This window comes from Acartia tonsa, chromosome 7 (genome assembly GCF_053477335.1).
Source record: "Acartia tonsa isolate MP-2025a chromosome 7, ASM5347733v1, whole genome shotgun sequence".
In the NCBI taxonomy this organism is placed as follows: Eukaryota; Metazoa; Arthropoda; class Copepoda; order Calanoida; family Acartiidae; genus Acartia; species Acartia tonsa.
Genome location: NC_137266.1, coordinates 24,726,329 through 24,751,745, shown reverse-complemented (window position 1 = coordinate 24,751,745; position 25,417 = coordinate 24,726,329). Strand labels below are relative to the sequence as shown.

At 32.0% G+C, this 25,417-nt stretch overlaps 1 protein-coding gene across 1 annotated transcript in view; it reads left to right on the top strand.

The window, feature by feature from the left end:
* Positions 1-433: 433 nt before the first annotated feature.
* LOC145324466 (uncharacterized) overlaps positions 434-25,417 on the top strand; it is a 129,669-nt gene continuing 104,685 nt past the window's right edge. The window contains exons 1-2 of the mRNA XM_080167053.1: positions 434-952; positions 2,291-2,395. Of these exons, the coding sequence (XP_080023179.1) occupies positions 893-952; positions 2,291-2,395 (165 nt within the window). The 5' untranslated portion in view covers positions 434-892. The remainder of the gene's footprint in view (positions 953-2,290; positions 2,396-25,417) is intronic.

Genomic DNA, 25,417 nt, shown 5'->3' with positions numbered 1-25,417 from the left:
TGTATTGTAATAAGAGATATTTTGCATAAAATGCTTAAAACATATAATTTTTATACTAAAATTCAAATTTAAAGACCTTAATTTTAAAATGCCTTATTTACATTATGCCGTCTGCTAGCCAATAATTGTCTACGCCAATCACAAATGATCAGCTGATTCTCTTTGACCAATCAGATCAAAGATCTGCCTTACCTCCTACCACCTCCAACGTCTGCTAGAGACTGCCTATTCACACTTCGCTACTTTATTACATTAATTGAAATGTTTTTCTAAAAAAAAACTTTTTAGAGAATTGAAAACAATCCATTTTTCAGAAATATTTCAATGAAATTTTATTTTTAAAAATTTATGCCTTTCATTTTTTTTTGCGGTTAGTGAAAAATACGCCAATGAAATGAGAGAAAAATGCGCCAATAAGAGAATTGCCCGGGGTTTCTATGTCATGTTCAAAAGTCAAAACAAAAAAATTGTGAAATTTTTACGAACGAACGATGGTGTCTAAATAATTTCGAAAGTTATGATAATGACAATTTAAAAAAGGGTGTTTTATAATTTACACTTTAGTGAATTCGTAATGAAAATATATTAAATTTCGTATTATTGTGACGTTTATAAGTTTTTTACCCTTACTTACTTCGTATTTTTGAAAATTATCCTTTCAAATTTAAAATGGGTGTAAGAACTTCACCCAATCATAACAAAAATTATAATGTCAATTATGTTTCCAATACATTCTGCATATTTGTTTGACTTTGTACTTTTAAACTGGTGTATATTCATTGTCTACTGGGTATCTGTAACCAAGAATTATTAATGAGTGAAAAATTAGATATTAATTTAGATTATTAGGTAAATATTACGTTATCAAAAAATGCGAGAAACATAAACCAGAATGGCGTGGATGAGTTCTATGAGTTGGAAAGATGGACTTTCTAGCAATCAACTTCAAAAGGTACCTATAGACTATAACACATAATATCCGCAACTTTAATAGAGAAAGGGAAATGCCAAAATCAGGCGCAACGCAACCATGCATATTTATGACTTCCAGACAAAGGTCATGCTATCAAAGAGGTGGTTGTCTTTAATACCCCGGGTGTTTGGACAGAAAAGGAGAGATTTTACTCCCATTAGTTATACTAGGATTTCCATCAGACGTTATTGAAAGCAGCCTCACCCGTATGTGGTAAATTGATAGGTAACCCCTGTTTGAAAGTAACTTGGGTAGTTTGTAGGTAGATATTACAAATTCTTATTTATGCAATCGGGATTTAGTTCTAGGAAAAATATATTTCTAGAAGCATTGAATAGTTATTTCTCGCATCGTATTATAAACAGCTTTCCGCAAATATAAAATGTACAATTATAAGATTAAAACTGGTTTTAGATATAATACAATGCTAGACATAGTTTTTCGTATGGATTGAGAACCGGTTCCTATCCACAGGATTTGAATGAATACGAGAAAGTTTATTCTTAGATTTAAGCAATTTGAAAAGAATCTTCAAATATAAATCTAACTAATCTTAATGAATTTCGCTGGATTGCAGTACACCTAAGATGGGTAGAAAACAGGGTGTCGGAGCCGTATAATTTTTATGCGGCTCCGGCTCCAGCTCCGGCTCCTACCTTAAAATTAATATATAATTTTTTTTTCATTATTGAATTTGATAAAATAAAATAAATAATTTAAAATATTTTGCTTTTATTTGATTAAAGCTATATAAAAGTAGAAGGATGTGTGTCTATTTGTTAAGTAACGAATAGTTTTTCAGTTTATTATATGGAAATAGACCGTTGCCAAATTATAATATTACTTTAAAAAATCATTTTAAGCTAATCCGGAGCCGGAGCCGTTTTTAACGAAAAATACGGCTCCGGCTCCACCAAAAATGTTGCTGCTCCCGGCTCCGGCTCCGAAACACTGGTAGAAAATATTTGGAAAAATAAATATTTGGAAACTTTAAATACATCTACGAGCAAATGTATGTAAAGGAGACTAAAGTCAAAATGTAACACATCAACTAGTTGTTGGGGATAATATTGGTTCATATCTCATCTAATAAATATCATAAATTAGGACTTCTAGAAAAGTTCTGCGTTGAAATTAAAATGGTTGGTTACATAAATAACGGTCTGAATAAAGTCAATTGTCCGTCCATAGCATTATAGAAACAATACAAGCAGTTTAGTGACATACTTGTTTTTTTTTCATAATAGTTGTCATTGTCCATGAATTATCCTTTCTCCTTTTATCTAAAAATAATCTTGATTAGTTGTTTTGTTTTAGGTTGAGGAATTGGAAAAAAGTTTGCAAAAAATCCAAAACAATTCTAATCAGAAACAAATCCAGATTGACACACTACACCAAACATTAGAAAAGTTGAAGAGAAAGGTAGGAAAATATAATTAAAAGGTAATATAATTGTGTCCATAGTATCGCAGCAACTAGCCAACATATGAAAAAATAACAATAGAGAATTGTACAGTAAAAATCCAATAAACTTAATAGTTCAGTAACTCATTTGACTAGTTATTTTTTAAAATCAGACAATAGGCAAAAATGTCATTTTAGCTATCCTTCCTGTTTGTGTTAGTGTTCGCTACCTAGACAATAATAGAAGTGGCTAAGCTATGGATTGTAAAGATAAGTTAAAGTACATAGGAATCATAGGCTATGACCTATTAATGAGTGAGTACCTAGCTTTTCAATAATTACAATTGCGTGTTCAAAACTGCTTTTTTCTTGATTATGTTAATGTAGAAAAGGTTTCATGGACATGACTTACTGACAGAGCAAATCTCAGAGATGCTATCCTAGGTATTTTGAATGAATGACTTTAATAGTAATTGGATGACCATTCTTCCAAGATTGTATATTGTGTTTTGTGTCTTTCAAAACTTTATACACATAACAACTAAGTAATATACTTGTTTAAACTTAAGAAAATACCTTACTTACTATTAGAATAATAACCATTAAATAGAAAATAAAAGAAAAAATCCTAGTAGTTATTCAAAAATATAACTGCATTAGATGTATGCTAACAAGGATGACAACATCCAAAAAGCGAAGCTCTGAAACAGTAGGTGTCAGTATTGACAAAGAAGAATATAAATGTAAAAGTCTAAACAAAATTTGTAAGTGAATTTGTTACAAAACTGCTTAAATACAGGATACTGTTTCAGGACATACATACATCTTGATTTTAGAGATGCTTCAATGTTGTAAAAATCAGATGAAAAGGATAATCATAGGTCTATAACATTAGGAAAATTCTAATGCCAAAATTAACGAAAAGATCTATTTCTTTCGGACGGATGGACGTATGGACGGACCTACCCTACTTATAGAAAAAGGACAACAGTTCCCAGAAGTATCGCAGCAAGAATAAGCTAACATATTAAGCACAACTATATAGTAAACTATTATACAATAATCATATGTAAACATTGAGGCTTTTATTCAAATATTTTGAGAGAAAAAATCCAGTATGTCAAGTAAGTAATAAAAGGCCTCATTTTAAAGTTTTTTATCATGTTTAGTACTTTTTTATGACATTTTTCAACTCATTCAATTGTACAGACAAACAAACCATAGTTCTAGAGTAGCTGCGCTGCAAAAAAAATCAATATGGCCCAAATTCAGAAGCCTTCGTATTTTCCCCTCAATCTCTGGTATAGATAAGGCACGCGCATGTTCTACAAAATAAATACATGATACAGATCTTATCTCTTTCCTATTGTTCTTTCCGTGGAAACTGAAATATAAAGTAATACTCTACTCTAAAATAGTAAAAAACCTTCCCTACATCTTTTCACTGTTAGGGAGAACCATACAGGTTCATCAGACAAATAGACATCCTGTTACTGTTATTAACTTATTTATTAACTCCATTTTTCCCTGTTGATCGGGAAGAATTGTGCTGACATACAATATCAATGGATATGTCGACATAATTTATTGTGTAACGTTATATTTGTTAAAGTTTATGCTAATAAGTTTGTCGACATTATAACAGCATTAAAGTTAAGAATGCTCAAAATCCTATAGTTTGAATTTCATGTTTTTCTTCATAGAAATCACAATATCTTTTTTTAACTTGGTAACCCGTAACTTTTAAATTCGATCAATGTCTAAACTGGATATTTTCTTTTGTTCAATTAAAATAATTCGTAAAACAAGTACAACAATGTCAGTAACAATTTAAAATATTAGAAAAGAACAGTAATGTAAAGTTTATACTTTATAGGTATATTTTTGGAGATATTGTCGATAAATAATTTTTTTTAAATCTGCTAATTTGAATTCAGGTTTACATACTACTGTCGTATAGAGTACTAAGTTGCTCCGCTATAAATTTAACTTTGTTCTATGATATATTACTAGCGGCTTCGCCCCTAACCTCTTTATGTTGGACACAAAACTGTATAAAAAGCCTTCCAATAAGCAGAACATTAAACTCATAAAAATTGATGTACATTTCCAGTGATGATACACAAAATTACACTTTATGTAGGTTACAATTATTGGTTTAGTTAATTAACCAACCAATCAAAATTCGACAAAGTTCCCTAAAATTGTTAAGACAACGAATAAGAAAATGTTCTAATTAAACTTTAGGGACTAAAGTCATAAACAGCCCATTGTCCCCTCTCTCTCGCTGCATAAAACTTGAGTTATCTTGATTAACATTGTAGACCTTTTGCGCCATCATCAAACATTGATAAGCTTCCTAATGTATTTTCGTTCTTGTGAAGACATATTAAGATTACATACCTTGTTAGGTACTTAACATATTATGCAGACATAGGTAGGTATATTCGGCAGGGATATGGGGATACAACAATGGGAGTAAATTATTACCTCATATATTTTATCTTTCTTAGTCTGTGAAACTTTAAGGAGAACAAAGGGATGTAGATTAAATATTGTTTTCTCGTATTCACTTATAGTTTTCTACGAATAAAAAATTTAAAATCATAAGATTAAAACCAGTTTTTTAGCCCCGAGGTATAATTGTACATTTTATATCCGCGGAAAGCTGTTCATAATACGATGCAAGAAAAAAACATTCCTTTGGATTTACCCATATCCTTCTAGACGTCTATTCCCATATATAATAAAGCTTCATATACGAAGAATCATAAATATTAGTGTAGGGGTATTATCTCTCTATGTGCTAATATAATAATTTAACTTACTGCTTAAAGTAAAATAAAATGGCCTTATTTTCTTCGTTTACCTAGGCACAACAGATTTATAAAATTGTTTCACTATTCATTTATTGCATCATATGAGAGACAGTTTCTACAAATAGAAAAATGAAAACGAACAAAACCGAAATTTATCAAATAATGTTTATTTTATTCTGATGAAAATTCTCCATTACAAGATACATAATTTTTCAGTGGGCTCAGAACCGGTTTAAATCCAGGGAAAATGAATTGGATTCGACGCAGTATTGGAAATAATATGACGTTTCAGAACTCCATTTATTATAATCTGAGTGTTGTTAAAACATTTTTCCAGCCGCTATTGCGAGAATTTTACACAAAGTTTCCCCTAGGCAAAGTTTTCATGGGCTTAAACCCCAGGGGTAACAGGGATAAAAAATACTTACTTTTTTGGTGGATTTTTTATAATCTGGGAAGATAAGTAGGTAAGAACTGTTAAAAAATACCATTTCTTCATTATTACTGGCTATTAATTTACTGTTAATTTCATGTCACCCTTTTTTGGCTGCGCTGCTGATATAAATTATTTGCTTGTTTAAAAATGGTTTATTTATACCTTACCCCCTGCCTGGTAAAATTTAAGGTGTACAAAGGTGTCTGATTTCTAGGGTTATGGAGATAGGACAATGGACGATGCATACATATATCTCCCCACCCCTTAGTTTCATGTGTTTAATTCTGACTTTACTACCTTATGATTACTGTTAACGATATTCATGAAGATTAAACTGTTTTTAAACTATTTTTAAAAGGTATATTAAAAATATACTTTGACATCTGTAGAATCATACTGCAAAGCCAAAAATGAGAACAATTGCCCACATCAATTTTTATTAGGATTTTAACGTTTATTTTTTACTATGGATTAAATAATTTTTACTGAATCGTGATGTTTCTTCCCTTTGTAGGTAAAATACTCAGCTTTTAGAGTGTCTTGCTTTGTAAATATTGTATGCTAGTATACAGTAAAGTTAGGTCTTTTGATTTTATCTATCAATACTAATTAAAAATTAATTCTTTACAATATATCAATGAATTAACATAAAAATGTTTCATGTTTATTATACATTAAAACACATAAAAATTGGCTGTAAAGGGTTAAATAAATTAAGATGACAACAAATGTTTATGCAATACAACAAATTTATTTTTGTCACATATACAAATATGATATAAAATAAGATTATTCAAACATATTTTTAAAAATAATTTCAAAAAGTATGTATCTTTTATGAGTAGGGTTTTCATTCTTTTCATTTTTATTAAATAAGATTATTTAACTAAGTTTGAAATAAGTCACTTTGTGAAAACACTCTTTCGGAAATTCTAATTTCTAATTGGTTTAAATTCAGCATTATGTTTTTTATTGTATTCACAATGGTCCTCAAGGCAAAAGAAGTTTGACAAAACCTACCATAAAAACGGACTATATGGCCATCAAATATACACATTGGAGGGCCAGGAACTGATTTTCTTAAAATCATAGCTGTTCCTTCTTGGGGTTTATTTCATTTTGAAGTTAACAGACCAAATTCCCTAAAAAATCAAGGTTGTTTGTCACGATTTTGTTGCTTTGGATTCAAACCCTTATTACTTTGGCTGTATGAAAGACTCATGAAAGCTAAACCTACCACTGGAAAGCCTATTGAATGACAATTTTAGACATAGCTTTAAATTTTTTGTAGCTTTCTTACTTTTTGCTCTACAAGGAAAATTGTAACCAAAGGGAGAAAATTAATTGATAAATCTATTCTCAGAAAGGCTTTCACTAGGGTATTTTGATGTAAATTTTTCAGGATTTTTCTTATGTTCAGTGATTCTTTTGATGATAAATGCAAAAAATACACTTTCATACATTTAATTTGGTATATTTGCATTTTTTCTACCTTGTGCCAAAATTTTTGTATAAAAATTATAAGTTGGTGTATATTTTTTGGTCCAAAATTGTACATAAATTTCAGGAATAAATATTAAGAACCATATATTGCTACATTTTACATGTGTAGTTTTAAATTTCCTATATTTATGGTTGTGTAGGAGCCTCAAAAATGCTAAACCTACCATTGTAAAGCATGTAGAACACTCTATCCAAATAAATCTACGATTTATGTTAGGTGTAATAAATTTCACCAAAAATGTTTTCTTTCCTACAAAATTTGGAGTAGAAGGGAGGTTACAAAGCAGTAATAGTTATCACATGTCCTGTTTCAACACCAATCTATGAAGGGGGTGAGCCCCCCCACCCCAAAAAAAAAAATGGTGCAGAGCTTAGGTGACACCCCTTTCCCACCCTAAAAAGGGAGGGGGGTAACATATTGATAGTTGAAAATAATGCAAAATTTAAAAATTTAAAAAAATATTTTTTTCAAAACTCAACAAGATATAACATACCCCCCTCCCCCTGGCCCCCCTCCCCTACCCCATATCTATGGGGAATAATTCACAGTTGGGGGAGAGTGGGGGGTGTAAAAAGTGCATGAAAAGTGCTGAAATTTATTTTATTTTCCTAAAATATATTTACCCCAGGGGTAACACTTTTATGGGGTGGGGGGGTATTATCTGCTATATATCTTTTTTTTTAAAATTAGGGGGTGGGTGATATCAACCCCTCCCCCCACCTCCTTAGACATCTCTGGGAATTTTTTTCATCTTTTTTAACTCTTCTCCTTCTAAATTCTGGTAACTTCCCCCAGTTCAGGGGGTTTGGGTGGGGCTAACAATCCTTCTATAGAAAAAAACCTGCTCACGTTTAATCTGCACAAAGTAAAGACCAATTTAACTTTGGGCTCGGGAACAAAGTAGAGGTTGAAAACAACAATATGATGTTTGGCTGGGAGACCACTAAAGGACTAGTCAGGCAGATGATTCTGAATTCTCGCAGACCAGCAAAAATTTGCACCTGGAATGTTTGGACAAAGTTTCAGTCAGGCCAGAAAGAAAACATTTGCTGAGAAATGCTTAAAGCCAGGGTTGATATCCTGGCTATCACCGAATCAAGGTGGACAAATAATGGAGAGTTTAAACATCATTCTGGCTTGAAAATACTTTACTCAGGCCATATGAATGAGAATCTAGGACATAAGCAAGGGGTGGCTCTTATGCTGACCAAGCAAGCAGAGCAGGCCATGATCAGTTGCCAACCCCATGGTCCAAGAATCATGGAGGCTTACTTCAAATCCTCAGATATAAACATCAATCTGAGAATTATAGTAGCATATGCTCTTACAGAACAAGCAGATACAGAGGTCAAAAACGAATTTTATGACCAGCAAGACTCTGTATTTAAGAATGGTCATAAAGAAAAGGATCTGACCATGCTCTTAGGAGATTTCAATGCTCAAGAGGGGAGTAATAATGAGAATTTAGAAGAAGTCATGGGCAAATATGGCCTAGGCTTAAGTAATGGCAAGGAAAATGACAATGGTGATAGACTTGTAAGTTTTTGTACTGAAAACAAACTTGTCATTGGTGGAACCATCTTTAAACACAAGAAGATTCATACTGCCACCTGGAGATCACCAGATCAAAGAACCTTTAAACAGATAGACCACATCTGTATATCTAGATGTATAAAAGGTTCTCTCCTTGATGTCAGGGTTGAAAGAGGACTATTCAGACTATTATCTTCTATCTTCTAAAGTTCGGCTTAGATTTAAAAAGCAGGACTCAAACCCTAACCCCAGGAAGAAATATAATTTAACAACCCTTCAAAACTCTGAAAAGCTACAAGAGTTTAAGCTCACTCAAAAGAACAGATTTGAGTTGTCGACTCTTCAAGAGGAAGATGGAGTTGAAGATATTGGGCAAAGTATCAAAAGAGTTTATAATGATACTAGCCACAAATAGCTAGGTTTCAAAAAGGCTAACCAAAAGCCGTGGATCATTAAAAATTCCATTGATCTCATGGATAAAAGAAGAGATGTAAGACAAAAGACACTTTCTAGAAACTCTCCAGAAGATAAAGACCTGTATAAGATGCTCAGCAGGGAAATCCAAAGAAGTGTCAGAATTGACAAAAAAGAACACTTGGAAAACCTTGCTATGCAAGCAGAAAATGCTGCTAATCAAAATAGAATGAAAGATGTCTATGAGATTACTAAGAGCATTGCAGGTAAAGTACACAAATCAGGATCACACATCAGGGACAAGGATGGTTCACTCCTTAAAACTGATGAAGATATTCCAAATAGATGGGCAGAGCACTTCACTGAACTGCTAAATCTTCCAGTTCCAGAGGAAGAAACTGAGATTCCACCCTCAGATGCACTTGACATTGACTGTCAAGCGCCAAATCTATTGGAAATCAAAGAGGCCATTAAAAATTTAAAAAATAACAAGGCCACTGGACCTGATAACATACCAGCTGAGGTCATAAAAGCAGACCTAGATACATCAGCTGAGGCATTCCTACCTTTGATCACAAAGATATGGAATGATGAGTTATGCCCAGAGGACTGGAAGAATGGACATATCATGAAGAACTGTGAAAGTAATGATGGCATTTGCTGGGAGCTATTTGGCAATCCAAAATATTTGGGAGTTTTGGACTTTGCTGATGATATTGCTTTGTTAACAAGCAATAGAAGTCAAATGCAAAGAAGGACTAACATGATAGCTGAAACTTCCAAGAAAATTGGACTAGAAATTAATGTTCCTAAAACCAAAATACTCAAATTAAATGCAAATTCCCAAGAACCAATTACTATTGGGGACCAAATTCTTGAGGATGTAGATTGTTTTAAGTATCTTGGAAGTAAAATTGATGAAGCACACACTAAGGAAAGGGCATGATGATATATCCAGGCCTTTACTTGGAACCCCCAAATAGGAAAGAGGAAACCAGGTAGACCAAAAACAACCTGGAGGAGGGAACACTTAAAGGGAGTGTAAAGGTAAAAATTTCTCATCATATTATCAAATCTTAACATTTTCTAAGCACCTTTCAATAAACTGATCAACTAAAAACGTCGTAATAACAAAAATATCAAGGATTTAAGCCTTGATTTTTTGGTATTTTGGGAGGGAAAACTGGAAAAACAGGGAAAATCTGAACTTTTTTCTTTATTAAAATGTTTGTAGGGATATTTAACTTGTCACATATAGTTTAAACTATTTACTTACTGTTAAGCATTTATTTTATGACATAAAATTGCTAATTCATGCTGTAATAACATAGAAATTAAGTAATAAAGATTTATTTTAAGTTCGTATTATTGACAAAAAAATACCTTACTGTTTACAAAGGGTTGAATCTCAGAGATTATTTGAAGTGATAATATCCTTTTTTATTGTGTTGGTCTATAAACAACCCACTTTGGAGAATTAGTTTACACTTTTATCAGACTGTTTATAAAGAAATATTGCATCGTTATTATTTACAAATTTTGTAATTAAAGGTGGGCGAGAGATGGGCCATCTAAAGTTAATTGGATACTAATAAAAACCAGTTTCAAGCTTTGTTATTGTATTTGGTTTTCAATAAAAAATATTGCTTATTTTATCAATTTCTAAGTAATTATACATTGGTTTAAAGCAAGGATTATGTTAAAAGTTAGCTTAACCGGAAAAATCAAGAACTATGTGAAAAAGTTTAATTTTAGTTTTAATGGGAGAAAAAAAGAATTTAATGCACATTTTATATAATATGTAAAATTTCTTCCTTTCCCTGTACCTTATAATAATCGTCGGGAAAAGCCGTTGTTTAAGAAAACAAAAGCGCGTTTCGCTCTATCTGTGAGATATTATGAATGAGATAATGTTAAGATTTGATATTAAAGGAAGCCTGCAAGAAATACCACGCTGCTGAAAAACTGCCACAAGTACACCCAATTCCCCAAATTTGAAGCCTTCAGCTTCGATAACAAAAAAGTTCTAGGCATTTTAAAATGACATTTTATGTACAATGAAAATTTTGAAAGAATTACAGTGCTAATGTTAGAAATTTTGAAATTAAACTACGTGGCCTAGAAACAAAATTATAAGCTTATTTTTGTCATAAATTTGGGCAACCAGTAACTAATTATATTTTTACAATAAAAATACCTATTTTCATAGTCAAAATCATTTTAAAAAATTAAGTTTAACTTGCATTGTACCAAGTGTACTGTAGCCAAGCAGAAGGCTGAATCAGCTAAGCAACCAATCACAGCTGAGATTGTATTAGTTTCCCCCTTTGTTTCCGCTATGATTTTTGTTAAAAATGCAATTTAAATCGAATTTTTTTCATGGATTTTGTTTATGAGATGTGTTGTTTTAATTGTAAAAATGTAATCAGTTACCGGCAATCTAAGTTTCTGACAAAGATAAAGTCATAATTTTATGTCTAGGCAACGTAATTTAATATTGTTTCTTCTTTTATAAGCATTGGAAATCTTTCAAAAATTTGATTGCACATAAAATGCTATTTTGAAATGCCTAGAACTTTTTTGTTATTAAAGCTGAAGGCTGTAAATTTAGGGTATTGGGTCTACTTGTGGCAGTCTTTCAGCAGTTAAAGCGTGGTATTTCTTGCAGGCGTCCTTTAAGATGAGAAAAATTTACATTTACAGTCCCTTTAAGTGAACTGAAAGATTTAAAAATTCCATCTTTCAGCATTGCCTCAAAATGTGCCCAAACAAAGGAAGATTGGAGAACCATTGTGCATGGCCTACGTTCTGCCGAGAACTAAAAGGCAATGATGATGACTCTTCATGCACTTTTTACACCCCCCCTCTCCCCTAACTGTGAATTATTCCCCATAGATATGGGATAGGGGAGGGGGGCCAGGGGGGGGGGGGTATGTTATATCTTGTTGAGTTTTGAAAAAAATATTTTTTTAAATTTTGCATTATTTTCAACTATCAAAATGTTACCCCCCTCCCTTTTTAGGGGGGGAAAGGGGTGGGCACCTAAGCCCTGCACCATTTTTTTTAGGGGGGGGGGGGGCACACACCTCCTCCATAGATTGGTGTTGAAACAGGACATGTGATAACTATTACTGCTTTGTAACCTCCCTTCTACTCCAAATTTTGTAGGAAAGAAAACATTTTTGGTGAAATTTATTACACCTAACATAAATCGTAGATTTATTTGGATAGAGTGTTCTACATGCTTTACAATGGTAGGTTTAGCATTTTTGAGGCTCCTACACAACCATAAATATAGGAAATTTAAAACTACACATGTAAAATGTAGCAATATATGGTTCTTAATATTTATTCCTGAAATTTATGTACAATTTTGGACCAAAAAATATACACCAACTTATAATTTTTATACAAAAATTTTGGCACAAGGTAGAAAAAATGCAAATATACCAAATTAAATGTATGAAAGTGTATTTTTTGCATTTATCATCAAAAGAATCACTGAACATAAGAAAAATCCTGAAAAATTTACATCAAAATACCCTAGTGAAAGCCTTTCTGAGAATAGATTTATCAATTAATTTTCTCCCTTTGGTTACAATTTTCCTTGTAGAGCAAAAAGTAAGAAAGCTACAAAAAATTTAAAGCTATGTCTAAAATTGTCATTCAATAGGCTTTCCAGTGGTAGGTTTAGCTTTCATGAGTCTTTCATACAGCCAAAGTAATAAGGGTTTGAATCCAAAGCAACAAAATCGTGACAAACAACCTTGATTTTTTAGGGAATTTGGTCTGTTAACTTCAAAATGAAATAAACCCCAAGAAGGAACAGCTATGATTTTAAGAAAATCAGTTCCTGGCCCTCCAATGTGTATATTTGATGGCCATATAGTCCGTTTTTATGGTAGGTTTTGTCAAACTTCTTTTGCCTTGAGGACCACTGTGTATTATGTCAGATTTTTCAATGAAATTAATTGTTTTAGAAAAAAAATTATTTCCATTGAACAGAGTAATGTTTTTTTTATTGTATCAGTATAAAGTGAATTATATAAAATTGTTCACTAAGTTACAATATTACACGAAGTAAAAAAAGACCCTTTGATCTGGTAAAAATGACCAGAGCAACAGTAAAAATTAATTTTTAAATCCCCCAAAAAAAGTTTATTGGGGACTTAATTCAAATTTGGGCTCTGCAGTCTGATTCTATAGGTGTCCTAGTATATTTTTGACCCCCCATTCAAAAATAGTTTAAAAACAGTTTATTATAACTGCTAATATCCCATCCCTACCTCATAATTTCAAAAGTTTTACAAACAGTGCAGTGTAAGTAAACTTTTCAGTCGGTCGCTCTGTTGCTTTAACCCATTAGTGCCGATCCGGGCATTAAAACCTGGTTCCGAAAAATGAAAAAAAAACGGTTTCCGGCTTCATAATTGCATCATTCTCAGTAGGAATCCCCCCTCTACTAACCTGGCTTTCATTTCCCCCTGGAGCAGGCAGTTTAGCTTACTTCCGTTTTCCGGTATAGCTCAACAAAATTTGAAAATCATGAAAATTCAAAATACCCCTTCTAACTTATTTGTTTTTATAGTAAAGTCGCTGATTTTTTTCGTGAAATCTAATGTTTATTGACAAGTACATCTATTTGTGAATTCGATTTATTCAAATTTTTTTTTATATGATTTTTTTATCGTTTTTTTACGCCCTATTATGACCTGGTTCGGCTTGGCCATAAATACCCAACAGTTTTAAAACCCGGCTCGGTTTCGGTTTTTATTACCCGGTTTTAACTTTTCAACCAATAAAAATAACAGTTTACGTCATTAGTAAGGGTTTGAGCCAACCTAATAACCCTAGTAATCTCTATAGGTGTCACCCAATAGTTTTATTCTCGTTTTCTGATATGTAACACCCAAATTTTATATGTTCTTTTTTTGTAGTGTGTGTCTTTTAAAACTTCGAGCAACGGGTTTTTTTACCCGAAAACGGTGGCACCTATAGCCGAAACACTAAATTTGAAATAAATCGCTTCGTATTATACTTGTAGCTCTATAGATTACATGAGGTTGTGTAGTTTTCAATTTCGGATCGTATCAAAGTTCTAAAAAGTGTTCATCTCACTTTTGGCGTTCAAAAATTACATTTTTCGATTTTTGGTCGAAATAACCGGGTTTTTACAGCAAAACCGGGTTTTAACGCCGGCGGAAACCGCCCAAAACGGGTAATAATGCCTGGTTGGTATTTATGGACGAGCCGAACCGGGTTTTTTTGCAACTTTCCTGTGCACGCCACTAGAGCAAAACAAAAAAATACAAATTCCGTTTTGACCATTATAAAGCTTCCCTGAAACTTTCAGCTCGATCGGCCCATAAAAGTGGCGCTCGGCACTAATGGGTTAATATTCACCTGCTCCCCCCCCCCCCCCCCCCAGTCTACTCTCTAATATCTAATCATCAAACTATTTAAAATAACATGGCATCGTTAAAAACATTGATCTTGTCTGTTGTCTGTTTCGATGCAATTTGTATGGAATTGTGGACTCTAAAACGGTTGCTTATGCAATCTTAATAATTTGAAATTTTTCTGTCTTTTTGTTAGATTTTAAAATTGCAAGAACTATAATTTTGAATTTGCAGTTGCACTAGGTATTTGCTTTTCTAAAATCTCATATTTACATCTCGAATCAAAGAGTAGCTTCGCTACTAATAAGAAAGACTAGGTTAAAAGTTAAAGAAATCAGCCTGCTAATTTTAAGGTTGTTTCAGAATTTAATTTCTTTTGTATTCGATAGGAAAAGGTTAAGATGTGGGTTAGATATCTATAAAATGATAATTCAACATTTTTACTTAAACCTTTTTTGGTTTATGACTAAAATGTACTATTTGTGCGTTAAAAATATATTTGAAATGACAACTAAATATTTTTTTTATCTAGAGAATATTAGGTATTCTGTATAATTTCCAATTTGCCTAAAAACCCTTAGTAGGAAACTTAGCTTTATAAATATCATGTGACCCAAATTCATTATTAAATACCTACTTATGGCAGGTGTCATATCTAGTTGAAATATAGGCAGTATTTTAGGGTTTGATATACTTTAATTTTTTGGATAATTGAAAGAAAACCTTTCCTCAGCCAGTTAATCTTTTCTATAAAAACGGCCGCAGCCTACTGCTGCCGCTGAAATTGACGGCTAACTTAGTAAAGTGAAAGTGTCTTAACCACAAACTTTCTTTAGCCAGAGAATTTTGCCGTTCCTGCATATTCTCAAAAGATATTGTCAAACTTTGTTGGAGCAGCAGCTATGATAAAAGTTGCTGTTTCTGTTTAGTCACAAGCTTAGCGGGTGGACTTGATTCTTAGGGTTATGTTCAATAACCACCAAAGTTTAAGATACAACTTAAGGTCTTATATCTAATATAGGTCTATATCACTCGGTCAAACGTCCTACAGGCATCAAACACTTGCATTGTACAAGCTTTGTCCTGAAGTCCTAACTGCTAAGGTATTCTCCATTATCTAGCATTTTATGTCGCGCATTTGATATAGCAAAAGTAAGAACCATTTATGACGAGTTGTAGAGGGTATTTATTTAATATCATGTGTTTAAAAAGAATAATTTCTTTAAAATTTGCAAATTTGTTTTCAAGTAAGCTTAAATTCAGTCTCAAACTAAAAAGTTATCTTTATTTTTCTATTTTAAAAAAACTGCTAAACTTTCCCTCTACGAACACAATTCATGAAAATGTTGTTTTCAGATTTTATGAATATTTTCCTATCTAGATATTCCTCTTTTATCTAACATTCTTTTTTGTTTTGAGGTAAAAATACCAGGTACTTAGATTACAAATTTATACAGATAAATTTTATTATATATTGCATTCTTTACTGCACTGCCAAGCAATGGCGTTTAAGCTTTTTCATTTGGGGGGGGGGGGGGTAATCTGTATATCATAATGGCAAGGACGTCCAAGCTTTTATTTTTGGGGAGAGGGGTAAAAATTTAAAATTTTGTTGGTTCATTTTTGGGGGTTTAGCACTCCTTCATCCCCCCCCCCCCCCCATTGGATGTCCTTGCTGCCAAGAAATCGTTTACTTCCAACGAAACTAGGCCTTCTAAGCTTTAATTCTTCCTGAAATAGAAGTTTTAATCGGTATCAATAGCTTTTTCTTAACAAGCAGAAAAAAAACATACTACCTATTTACTATTTTATATTATATTATATTCTCTCATATGAACCTTGAAATTTGAGGGCAAGATTTAATTAAATATTTTGATAACTATGAACATTTTGCTCATATTTAGCTCATTGCGTAATCCTACATATAATTTTCATTTACCTTATCAATAACCAACGGCTACGCCCCTAGAGGCCTGTAAGAGTAATTGTGGGAAGGGGGGAAGGGATCGGAAGAAGTGTATGACAAACCTCCACTTTTTATTCTAGTTTTAATAAGAAAAATGAAACATTTTTGTAACCCTCCCTCAAAATTGTTTGATCTATGAGAAGCTTCTCTGTAAAAGAGAACAAATAAATATCCATTACTGTATAAAATCAAAATTGGAAAAAAGAAAATTCTCTCATTAATTTAAATACATTTACGCATACCAACACAGCACCACATGTAAGAATTGCAGAGTAGCTCCACTAGTAAAAAATCAAATGCTAAAAAGTAGAAAAAATGTATTGTGAAGTAATATTTTGCAGAAATGATATTATTTACTTCTTCACACACTTTGACCCATTTTTTCTGACAGTAGTTGTTTTGAGATTTTCCCAATGTCACAGGGTTTGGACAATGAGAGATAAATAATCCAAGTTTTCTTCAATATGGAAATTTTAATTTACATGGACTTTTGTAGAATTCAAATGTTAAAATCTTACAAAACCTTTTTCCAAAGTTTTGCTCTGAGTTTTATTCCTATCAATAAAGTAAGATTTAGTTTACAGGAAATCCTTTCCCTGTTTCTATTGGTTTTTGTGCATTGGAAAATAAAACAGGTATGACATCATCCATAAGTAGCAAAGCTCAAAAATGATGGATGGATATCCGGAAAAAATGAACTATAGAGCAGTTTCTTAAATAGAACATTAAACTAAAAACATTTTTTGTAATATTTATAACGTGAAAATCTAGGTATCGATCTAGCACCCTAACCAGTAGGCAAACCTCAATAAATCTTAATAAAAGTATGCGGAATATTCAACCCCTGATAATTTCAGCCGTCTATCATGAATAGTAGTTGAGAAAATTATGAGAAATTAAAAATGTTGGAATCGATCTAGCACCCCAATGAAACATGGGGAAAATATGAAGAATGTTAACATATCCCTGAAAATTTAGGCCTTCTATTTTATTGAGAAAATCTTCTCTCACGTTGTCTCTTAACAGACGGACAGGCGGACGGACACTTAAAATTATAAAGTAGCTTCGCCACAAATCATATATAATACAATGATGCATAGAATATTATAAATATAGTTTAGGTAGGTATTTCTACACTTACATTCTAATTTGAAGATTACTTGGAAATTATGTCAGCCATGAGTTTTGTAACATAAAAAAAATGATGTCATACAATGCAAATGACCAATGATAGGCCAGTAAACAATTTACTAGTGTTCAATACAAATGTATACTGGCCTATCATTGTCTTTTGTACTGTATGACATAATTTTTTTTACATGCACTGTAAGCTGCTGCCAGCTATGATAATCTTTACATAAAGGAAGTTAATATAAATGCACAAAAAAACATATTGCTTCTAACGTTTTACAAGGATTATGGGGAATATTTCAGTAATTGAGCATTGACACAAATATGTCAGACATTGGAAGACATGTAAAAATAAAAGAATAAATGACTTGTCCTTATAATAAAGTAACAGGATGTTTATTTGTTTGTTTGTTTATACTGAAGGATTTCGCTAACCGCTGGACTGATAAGGTTTTCCTAAACAGGGTAGCTTCTCTAGGTCCCGGAAAGGTTTATAACTATTTTGTGGGGAGGGTACCACCACCCTTTTAAGAAAATTACAAAAAATCAAAATTAAAAAAATCATTCTAGCTTTTATGTAGAGACTTGAATGGCCGAGAAACGGATCTTATCCATCGGATACTAATTGGTTTCGAAGTGATACTGGAAAAAGATAATTTTCTTTAGTACATGATATACATCTTCTATGAAATTCATGTTCCTTGTTGTTTTCTATACATAAAAATAAATTAACCTTCTCGATCACCAATTGCTGCTTCTTGGCCTAAATGTGCATTTAGAGGAAATGTTTTTTCCTTTAGGAAACAGACATATTTTTCAAGATAAATTGCTGAAATTATTTAGTCACAGCTAGGCTTCGATATGCTTTTTTTAGTGTGTAAAAAAAGCACAAATCCTCATTGTAAAGGGCGAGGTTCGGTGGGGAAAGGGGGTCATTGATCCATTCCCCACAAGAATTTGCTTAAAACCAAAGAGCAGATTCCCTGAAAAGCAATTTTGACGAGTATCCAAGCAGCGGTTGGTGGAATCTTAATGGACAGGCGGACAGACATCCAACTACTTTAATTACATAATAAAATCAAATATTTTGTTTCTGAATGATTGTCCGTGTACCTGACTTTTCCTAAGTATTGTCAAGGGAAACAATCTGATTGCATTACATTAATGCAAGGAAGATTTTCTCAAAAACATTACAAAAAATTGAAGAAAAAAAACTTTAAATAGGTAATGACTCAATGAATGTTACCCAGATTTCTTAGATTTTATTTTCAGAATTTAGGTTTATGATTTTTAAATTTTTGAAAAGGAATTTGTCATTTTTGTTGACGTTCTAACTTCTCTAACTCAATATAGCTCTATATAGCTACGGTTCTATAATACATGTCAATACATGACACACACACAAAATACCTTTTAGTTTTATAAAACAAGGATGAATATGACCAAAGGGATCAAATCTTGAATTAAAATAATTCAATAAGTTATTTCAATGTTCTAGTTTAAATAGTGACGTCACATGCCTATATTATGTTAGATATTATCTTTTTATTTAATGCCTTTTAGTAGACAAAATAATTCAGGGTTCGGAAGCCGCGCCTCAGCCGCGCATAAGCCTCAGTTTTAAACCTGCTTCTGAGCAGAAAAAGAAATTTTTGAAAGAAGGATTGTCTACTAAAGAGACAGTTTTATACATCCAGCTAAATTTCATAGTGATAAAACGACGATTTCACTGAGGCTTACACGCGGCTTACGCGCGGCTTCCGATCCCTGAAATAATTGGACAGAATGCTAACTTTTTTCATTTCATTAGTTAGGTACTAACTTTGTGACCTTAATAAGCTTATAATTTTGCTCCTAGTTGGCTAAATCTAGTATTGCATTTTCTAATATGGGGGCTGGAATTGTTTTCAAGATTTGAACTCGCTAAAATGTCATTTTAAGATGCCTATAGGCTATAACTTTTTGTTATTAGAGCCAGGGCTTCAAATTTGGGGAATTTGGTCTACTTGTGGTAGTCTTTCAGCAGTTATATAAAGAGCGGTATATTTCCTGCAGGCTTCCTTAAAGGAAAACATTTTTAAAAAATAAATACACATAAAATATTAGAGCACGACCTTGATATGGTTGATAGAAACGGGCAATATTCAATACACAATAAACTTTTTGTTTTTCTTTTATATTTGTGTTTACAATAAACAGCAAGAATTGGGGGAATACTTACCAGATAAAGAGGAGACAATGGGCCCAAAGTTTTATAATAACGTTTTCTTATTCTTTGGCTTAACATTTTTGGTAACTTAAGGAATTTTGATTGGTTGGTTTATTAAAGTGAGTGTCAATACGTTTCAACCACTAATCGTAATCTGCAGAATGGGTAATTTGGTGTATTGAGATTGGGGTTATAAAACAATTTATCGGCCACAGTCTATCCATTTAGATCTCTGGATACTTTACTTGTTAAACTGGGAATCATTGTGTTGATATATTTGTGGCATTTAATTTAACAGTGGCGTGTAAAAGGGGAGTGTCAATACCCTTTTAAAATTTAGAATTGGAAAAGCCTGCCTTCCTTTTTTTCACCCCCTAATGGTTTTACCACTAACCCCCCCTGGTAAATTGCTTTGCACGTTAATGGCTGTTATGAGAAATATAATATGTCTTATGATTTTTGTCGAAAGTATATGGCGAACATTAAGCATAACTTTTTTCAGAAGTTAGGAAGGGGAGATGGTTAAAAATATTCCAAAAGCAACTTTATAACATTTATAAAGCTCTCCTCTAGATCACAAGACAAGACATTATTTTTTGTTGCCTGAAACAAAAATCCTTAAATACTCTAACCTCATATAATTTCAATATATTCCCACAAATCGTAATATTAAAATAACCTTTTAAAAACAAATCAAAGTTATGAAATAATTACGGACAAAAAATAGTTTGTTTTATCGGGGTCTGTTATACAGAAATGACAGAGACATGGAAAAGTATTCTTACAAAAATATTGGGAAAAATCTTATAAAATATCTTAGGCTAGCCTAGTTTCCCTATATATACTTTTATTACTATATTACTTTTTATTTTTGTATGGCTAAGGAAACGATCCTAGGAATTAATATTAAGTATTGTTTCTGATCTAGTCATAGAGTTTTGTAATATGAAACATTTTATCAAAATTTTACATTAAACAAGGATGACAACATCCATAAAAGCGAAGCCCTGAAATGGAAGGACAAACAAACATTAACACTTGTAGATTGTCAGAACTGAATTAGCAGAATATTAAGGCATCAGTACAACAATATTGTAAGTAAATTTGTTGCAAAACTGCATAAGTAGATGATACTGTTTAAGGACATACTTATATTTTTGGGACTTGTTTATAAAGATGCTTCGCTTATAACACTACCTTGTTGTAATAGAAATCAGTTTTCAAAAAATCAGAAGAATCGGATTATTTTAACATACAAAAATTTGTTGTCAAAAAAGTTTAAAATCGACATGTTTAAAATGGACGTACGGACATTCTGGTATTAATGATAGAGTTGCTACGCTTTCTAAATTGTACGTAACTACTACAGGAATCATCATGCAAAGTTTGGAATCGATAGGACAATCCTAACCTGTTTAAATTAACGAAAAGGGCTAACTGTGACGTACGGACGTACTGACGGACGGACCGACCATAATTATAGAAAATCTTCGCTTTTAAAAAGGAGTAATAAATTGGGTGGATGATACAGACATTTAGACAATATACTGTTACTTTTTTGTTTTAAAATTGATTATATAAAACAATGTTTGTATTATTTACTTATCTAGACTTACTCAAGACGCTAATTTTAGCCCACCAATTAAGAATCCGAATCCGCTATTAAAAACCGGATTCCGGATTCGGATTCCAAAATTGGCCAAAAATTGGGCGGATCCCGGATTCGGATACGGATTGCCAACCCTACTTTTTATTATACTTTTCAATATCCTTGAAATAATATTTTGTTTTGTAAAAAGTAAAACAATACTTGTAGTTGTATACAGATCACAGATTATCATCCAAATGTATAATAATAATAATAGGATCAGGGAGAAAATATGCAGTATTTTATATTTTTTAGCGTTTCCCTAAAATTTCCTCGTGGTGCACAGAACAAACCCGTCCTTATCCTATAATATAAAGTAGTACGGTTAATTTGTTTGTAGCTTAAGATTTGGATAGCTACTAAACCGATTGAGTTCTCCCTCATAGGAAAGCTTCACAGGGATCGGGTGATGTATTTAGGCTATTTCATTTTTAGATTCAAGTTATGGGATGGTTTTGGGCTATTTTTCTTCGCTTTCCACTTCGAACATAGAGCCCCTAGATGATATGGGCCTATCTGCTAGTTTTAAAATAATGGGGATGTGAGGGATTTCCAAACCGTTCAAAGTAAAATTTTGGGAGTTTATTCTTCCCCCTTTTTATACCCTCAAAAAAGTTAAAACATTGCGCACGCCACTGCCCTTTGCCAGGCGTTTTCGTTCTGGTGTTCTCTTAGTGAGGGTCAGTCAATAGACCTTAAATTTAAAAAAAAAATCTACAAAATTTTGTTACCTTTACAAAGTGTCTCAGCCAGACGGCATAAATATGATGGATTATCCATATCTTTTTAGGGGTTTTCTTTCCAACTTCTCCTCTCATTTCCCTCATTTTTTATGACTGATTTTTTAGACACTATATAAAGGTACTAAAATTTTGGCTAAGGTGCGTATTTCTGACCCGATCTATTTAATGGTTTCATATGGACTAGGGTTCTGACAATTGAATTACTTTAAATAGATATTTGATCAAAACTAACTAAATCAAAGCTATAAAATATTGTTGCAAGTTACGGGACAAACTTTTAAAGAAACAACTATTTTTGACTGGCGAAAAGCTTTGGAAAAAATAGGTTTAATGCCCTGTCTTTGAATTGATTATCTGAAAAATAATATGAAATGTGATGCAGTCTTTGATTTAACTAACTTTGACGTTTTAGTCGCAACGACGGATGTACGAACATACACTACATATAAAGTAAATGCGATAAAATAAATGAATTAAACTAATTTTTCTTTGTCTAAAATATAATTATCTGTCACAAAACTATTTTTAAAGGTAAAAAAAATTTAGGTCGCAAAGTAATATATGTAAGGTTGTATAAAAAGTCTTAATCTGATGGATTTTTGGTCAGTACAAATAACGTCTTCTTCAAGTAAGTTATTCTTTCAACATGGTCGGTCAATTTTTTATGATTTATTGTTTTTTAAAGCAAAGCTTTTCTATAATTAGGGTCGGTCCGTCCGTCCAAGACGGATAGCTTTTTCCGTTAATTTAGGCATATTAATCCTATCGAAACTTTGCATGACGATTCCTGTGGTAGTTAGGTACGAATTAGAAGGCGTAGCAACTCTATAATCATTACCAGAATGTCCGTACGTCCATTTCAAACATGTTGATTTTTCTACTTTTTAACAACAAATTTTTACGTGATCTAATTATCCGATTGAACTGATTTTATGTATATAGATTCCTAAGACAACAAAGTACAATATTATAAGCGAAGCAGCTCTATAATCAAGTCCTAAAAATGTAAGTATGTCCATAAACATTATCCTGTATCAAGCAGTCTTTCAACAATTTTATTTACAGTTTTGCTTCGTCTCTTATACATTTATATTCTGATTATTCAGTTCTGACAATATATAAGTGTTGATGTCCGTTTGTTCTACCGTTTCAGTGCTTTGCTTTCATGGATGTTGGTATCCTTGTTTTTTATTGAATTGATCTATTTTGATTACATTTATAGAAAGCTGGCTTTTAAACAAAGCTAATTTTGTTACAAAGTTTTGTACTGATAGGATAACATGGATGGTTTTAAGCTATTTTCTAAAAAACCAAACAACCAAGAATAAGTCATTTTAAACAGAACTATATTTTGGATTTAAAATATCTACTTAAACAAGGAAGCTAAATTTAGAGTTAGAATTTTGCGCTGTTAATTCGTTTGCAATTTAATTTCAATTTAAATGAGATTTTAATGAAATTCTGCTCGTTTGGAATATAAACATGGATTTTGGGATATATAAATATGTAAATAAAAAGATAATTTTCATCACCCTTTTAAACATTGTATGTTAAAAAGAATTTTATTTAAAACCAGCAGCTACGCTTATTGGGGTACTTAAGGCATGTTTTTTTTTTTTGGGGGGGGGGGGGGTAGATGGGGTGGAGTTTGACCCTCCTCTTTCAGTTTTAGAATTTAAAAGAAAAGGAAAAAAATTGGGGGGGGGGGGGCGTATATTTAATGTGCAATTTCTCTTTGTTTTTGGTTGGACTTAAGAAAATGAGCGTAACTACTGATTTTAAAAAACTACTTATGGACGTTTGTCCTTTCTATTACATTTCTTTAAATCTGTGTATATCTGACTAAATGATAAATAATTGGAAATTAATTTTGATTGAACTATTCTATCTAAATAGAGACAGACAGTGAGATGACCAAATTTTCAAATTATCGCAGCGTCTATATAACAATGTTGTATCGTTCGCAGTACCCAAATTATCGTTTACTTTTTAATATTTTTAAAAGCAAAGTTTTTCTTTAAATAGGGTCGGTCCGTCCGTACGTCCGTAACGGATAGCTTTTTTCGTTAATTTAGGCATGTTAGAATTGTCCTATTGATTTCAAATTTTGCATGGTGATTTCTGTAGTAGTTAGGTACGATTTAGAAAACGTAGCAACTCTATAATCATTACCAGAATGTCCGTACGTCCATTTTAAACATGTTGACTTTTTTAACAACAATTTTTTATGTGATTTATTGTAAACAAAGTACATTATTATAAGCGAAGCAACTCTATAATCAAGTCCTAAAAATGTAAGTATGTCCATAAACATTATCCTGTATCAAGCAACAAATTTACTTACAATTTCGCTTCGACTCTTATATATTTATATTCTGATTATTCAGTTCTGACACTATAATGTCCGTATTTAGAAAAGTATTTTATCAGTACATTTATCATAGTGTGCCTATCTAAGTAAATTGGTATACCAAACTTTTATATGATTGTGCATACTTTTATAATAGACTTTACAGGGATCTTAATGGATAAGACAATGGACAATAAAATAATTTAAGCTTCTAATTATGATAAACAAAATTATCCCAATGCATTGGTAGATTGAAATTCTGAAAAAGTTTGGATACTAAACCAATCAATGTATAATAAACTAAAAGTTTTTAAGCTAACGAATACGAGAACGTGATCCCTCACTCCCTGCTTATAAAGTTCACCAAGAATTTATTTTATTTGATATTTGGTGTCTTTCACAATGTCTGAAATATTTTGCACATTATCAAATAATATATTTTTATATTTCCTTTTTTTTCATCAAAACTGTACACATATTCTAGATATTATTTTTACTTTTTAGTGCCAATCTGTTATTCACTTTCATTTCTTTGAAAAAGTGGTTAATAAAAAAATCTAACATACAGTTTTTTTTAATGCAACCATCTCGTAATCAATGATTAAATGAAACTTAGAATTCAATTTAGGGAAAATAGACATACCAAGGATTACTCATGCCAAGTTTCGTAACGAAATTCGGATTCTAAGTGCCATTTAATCATTGATTAAGAGATGGTTGCATTAAACACCCCCCCCCCCCCTCCTTTGTTGAAAGCTAAGGTGTTGTTTTCAATTTTGGTAATTTGGTCATGATAGTCTTTGTTAATATGATAACAAGAATACAAACTTTAGAAACACGTAGGTACTTCTTAAATAATATGTAAGATTTTTAACAATGTAAGGTCAT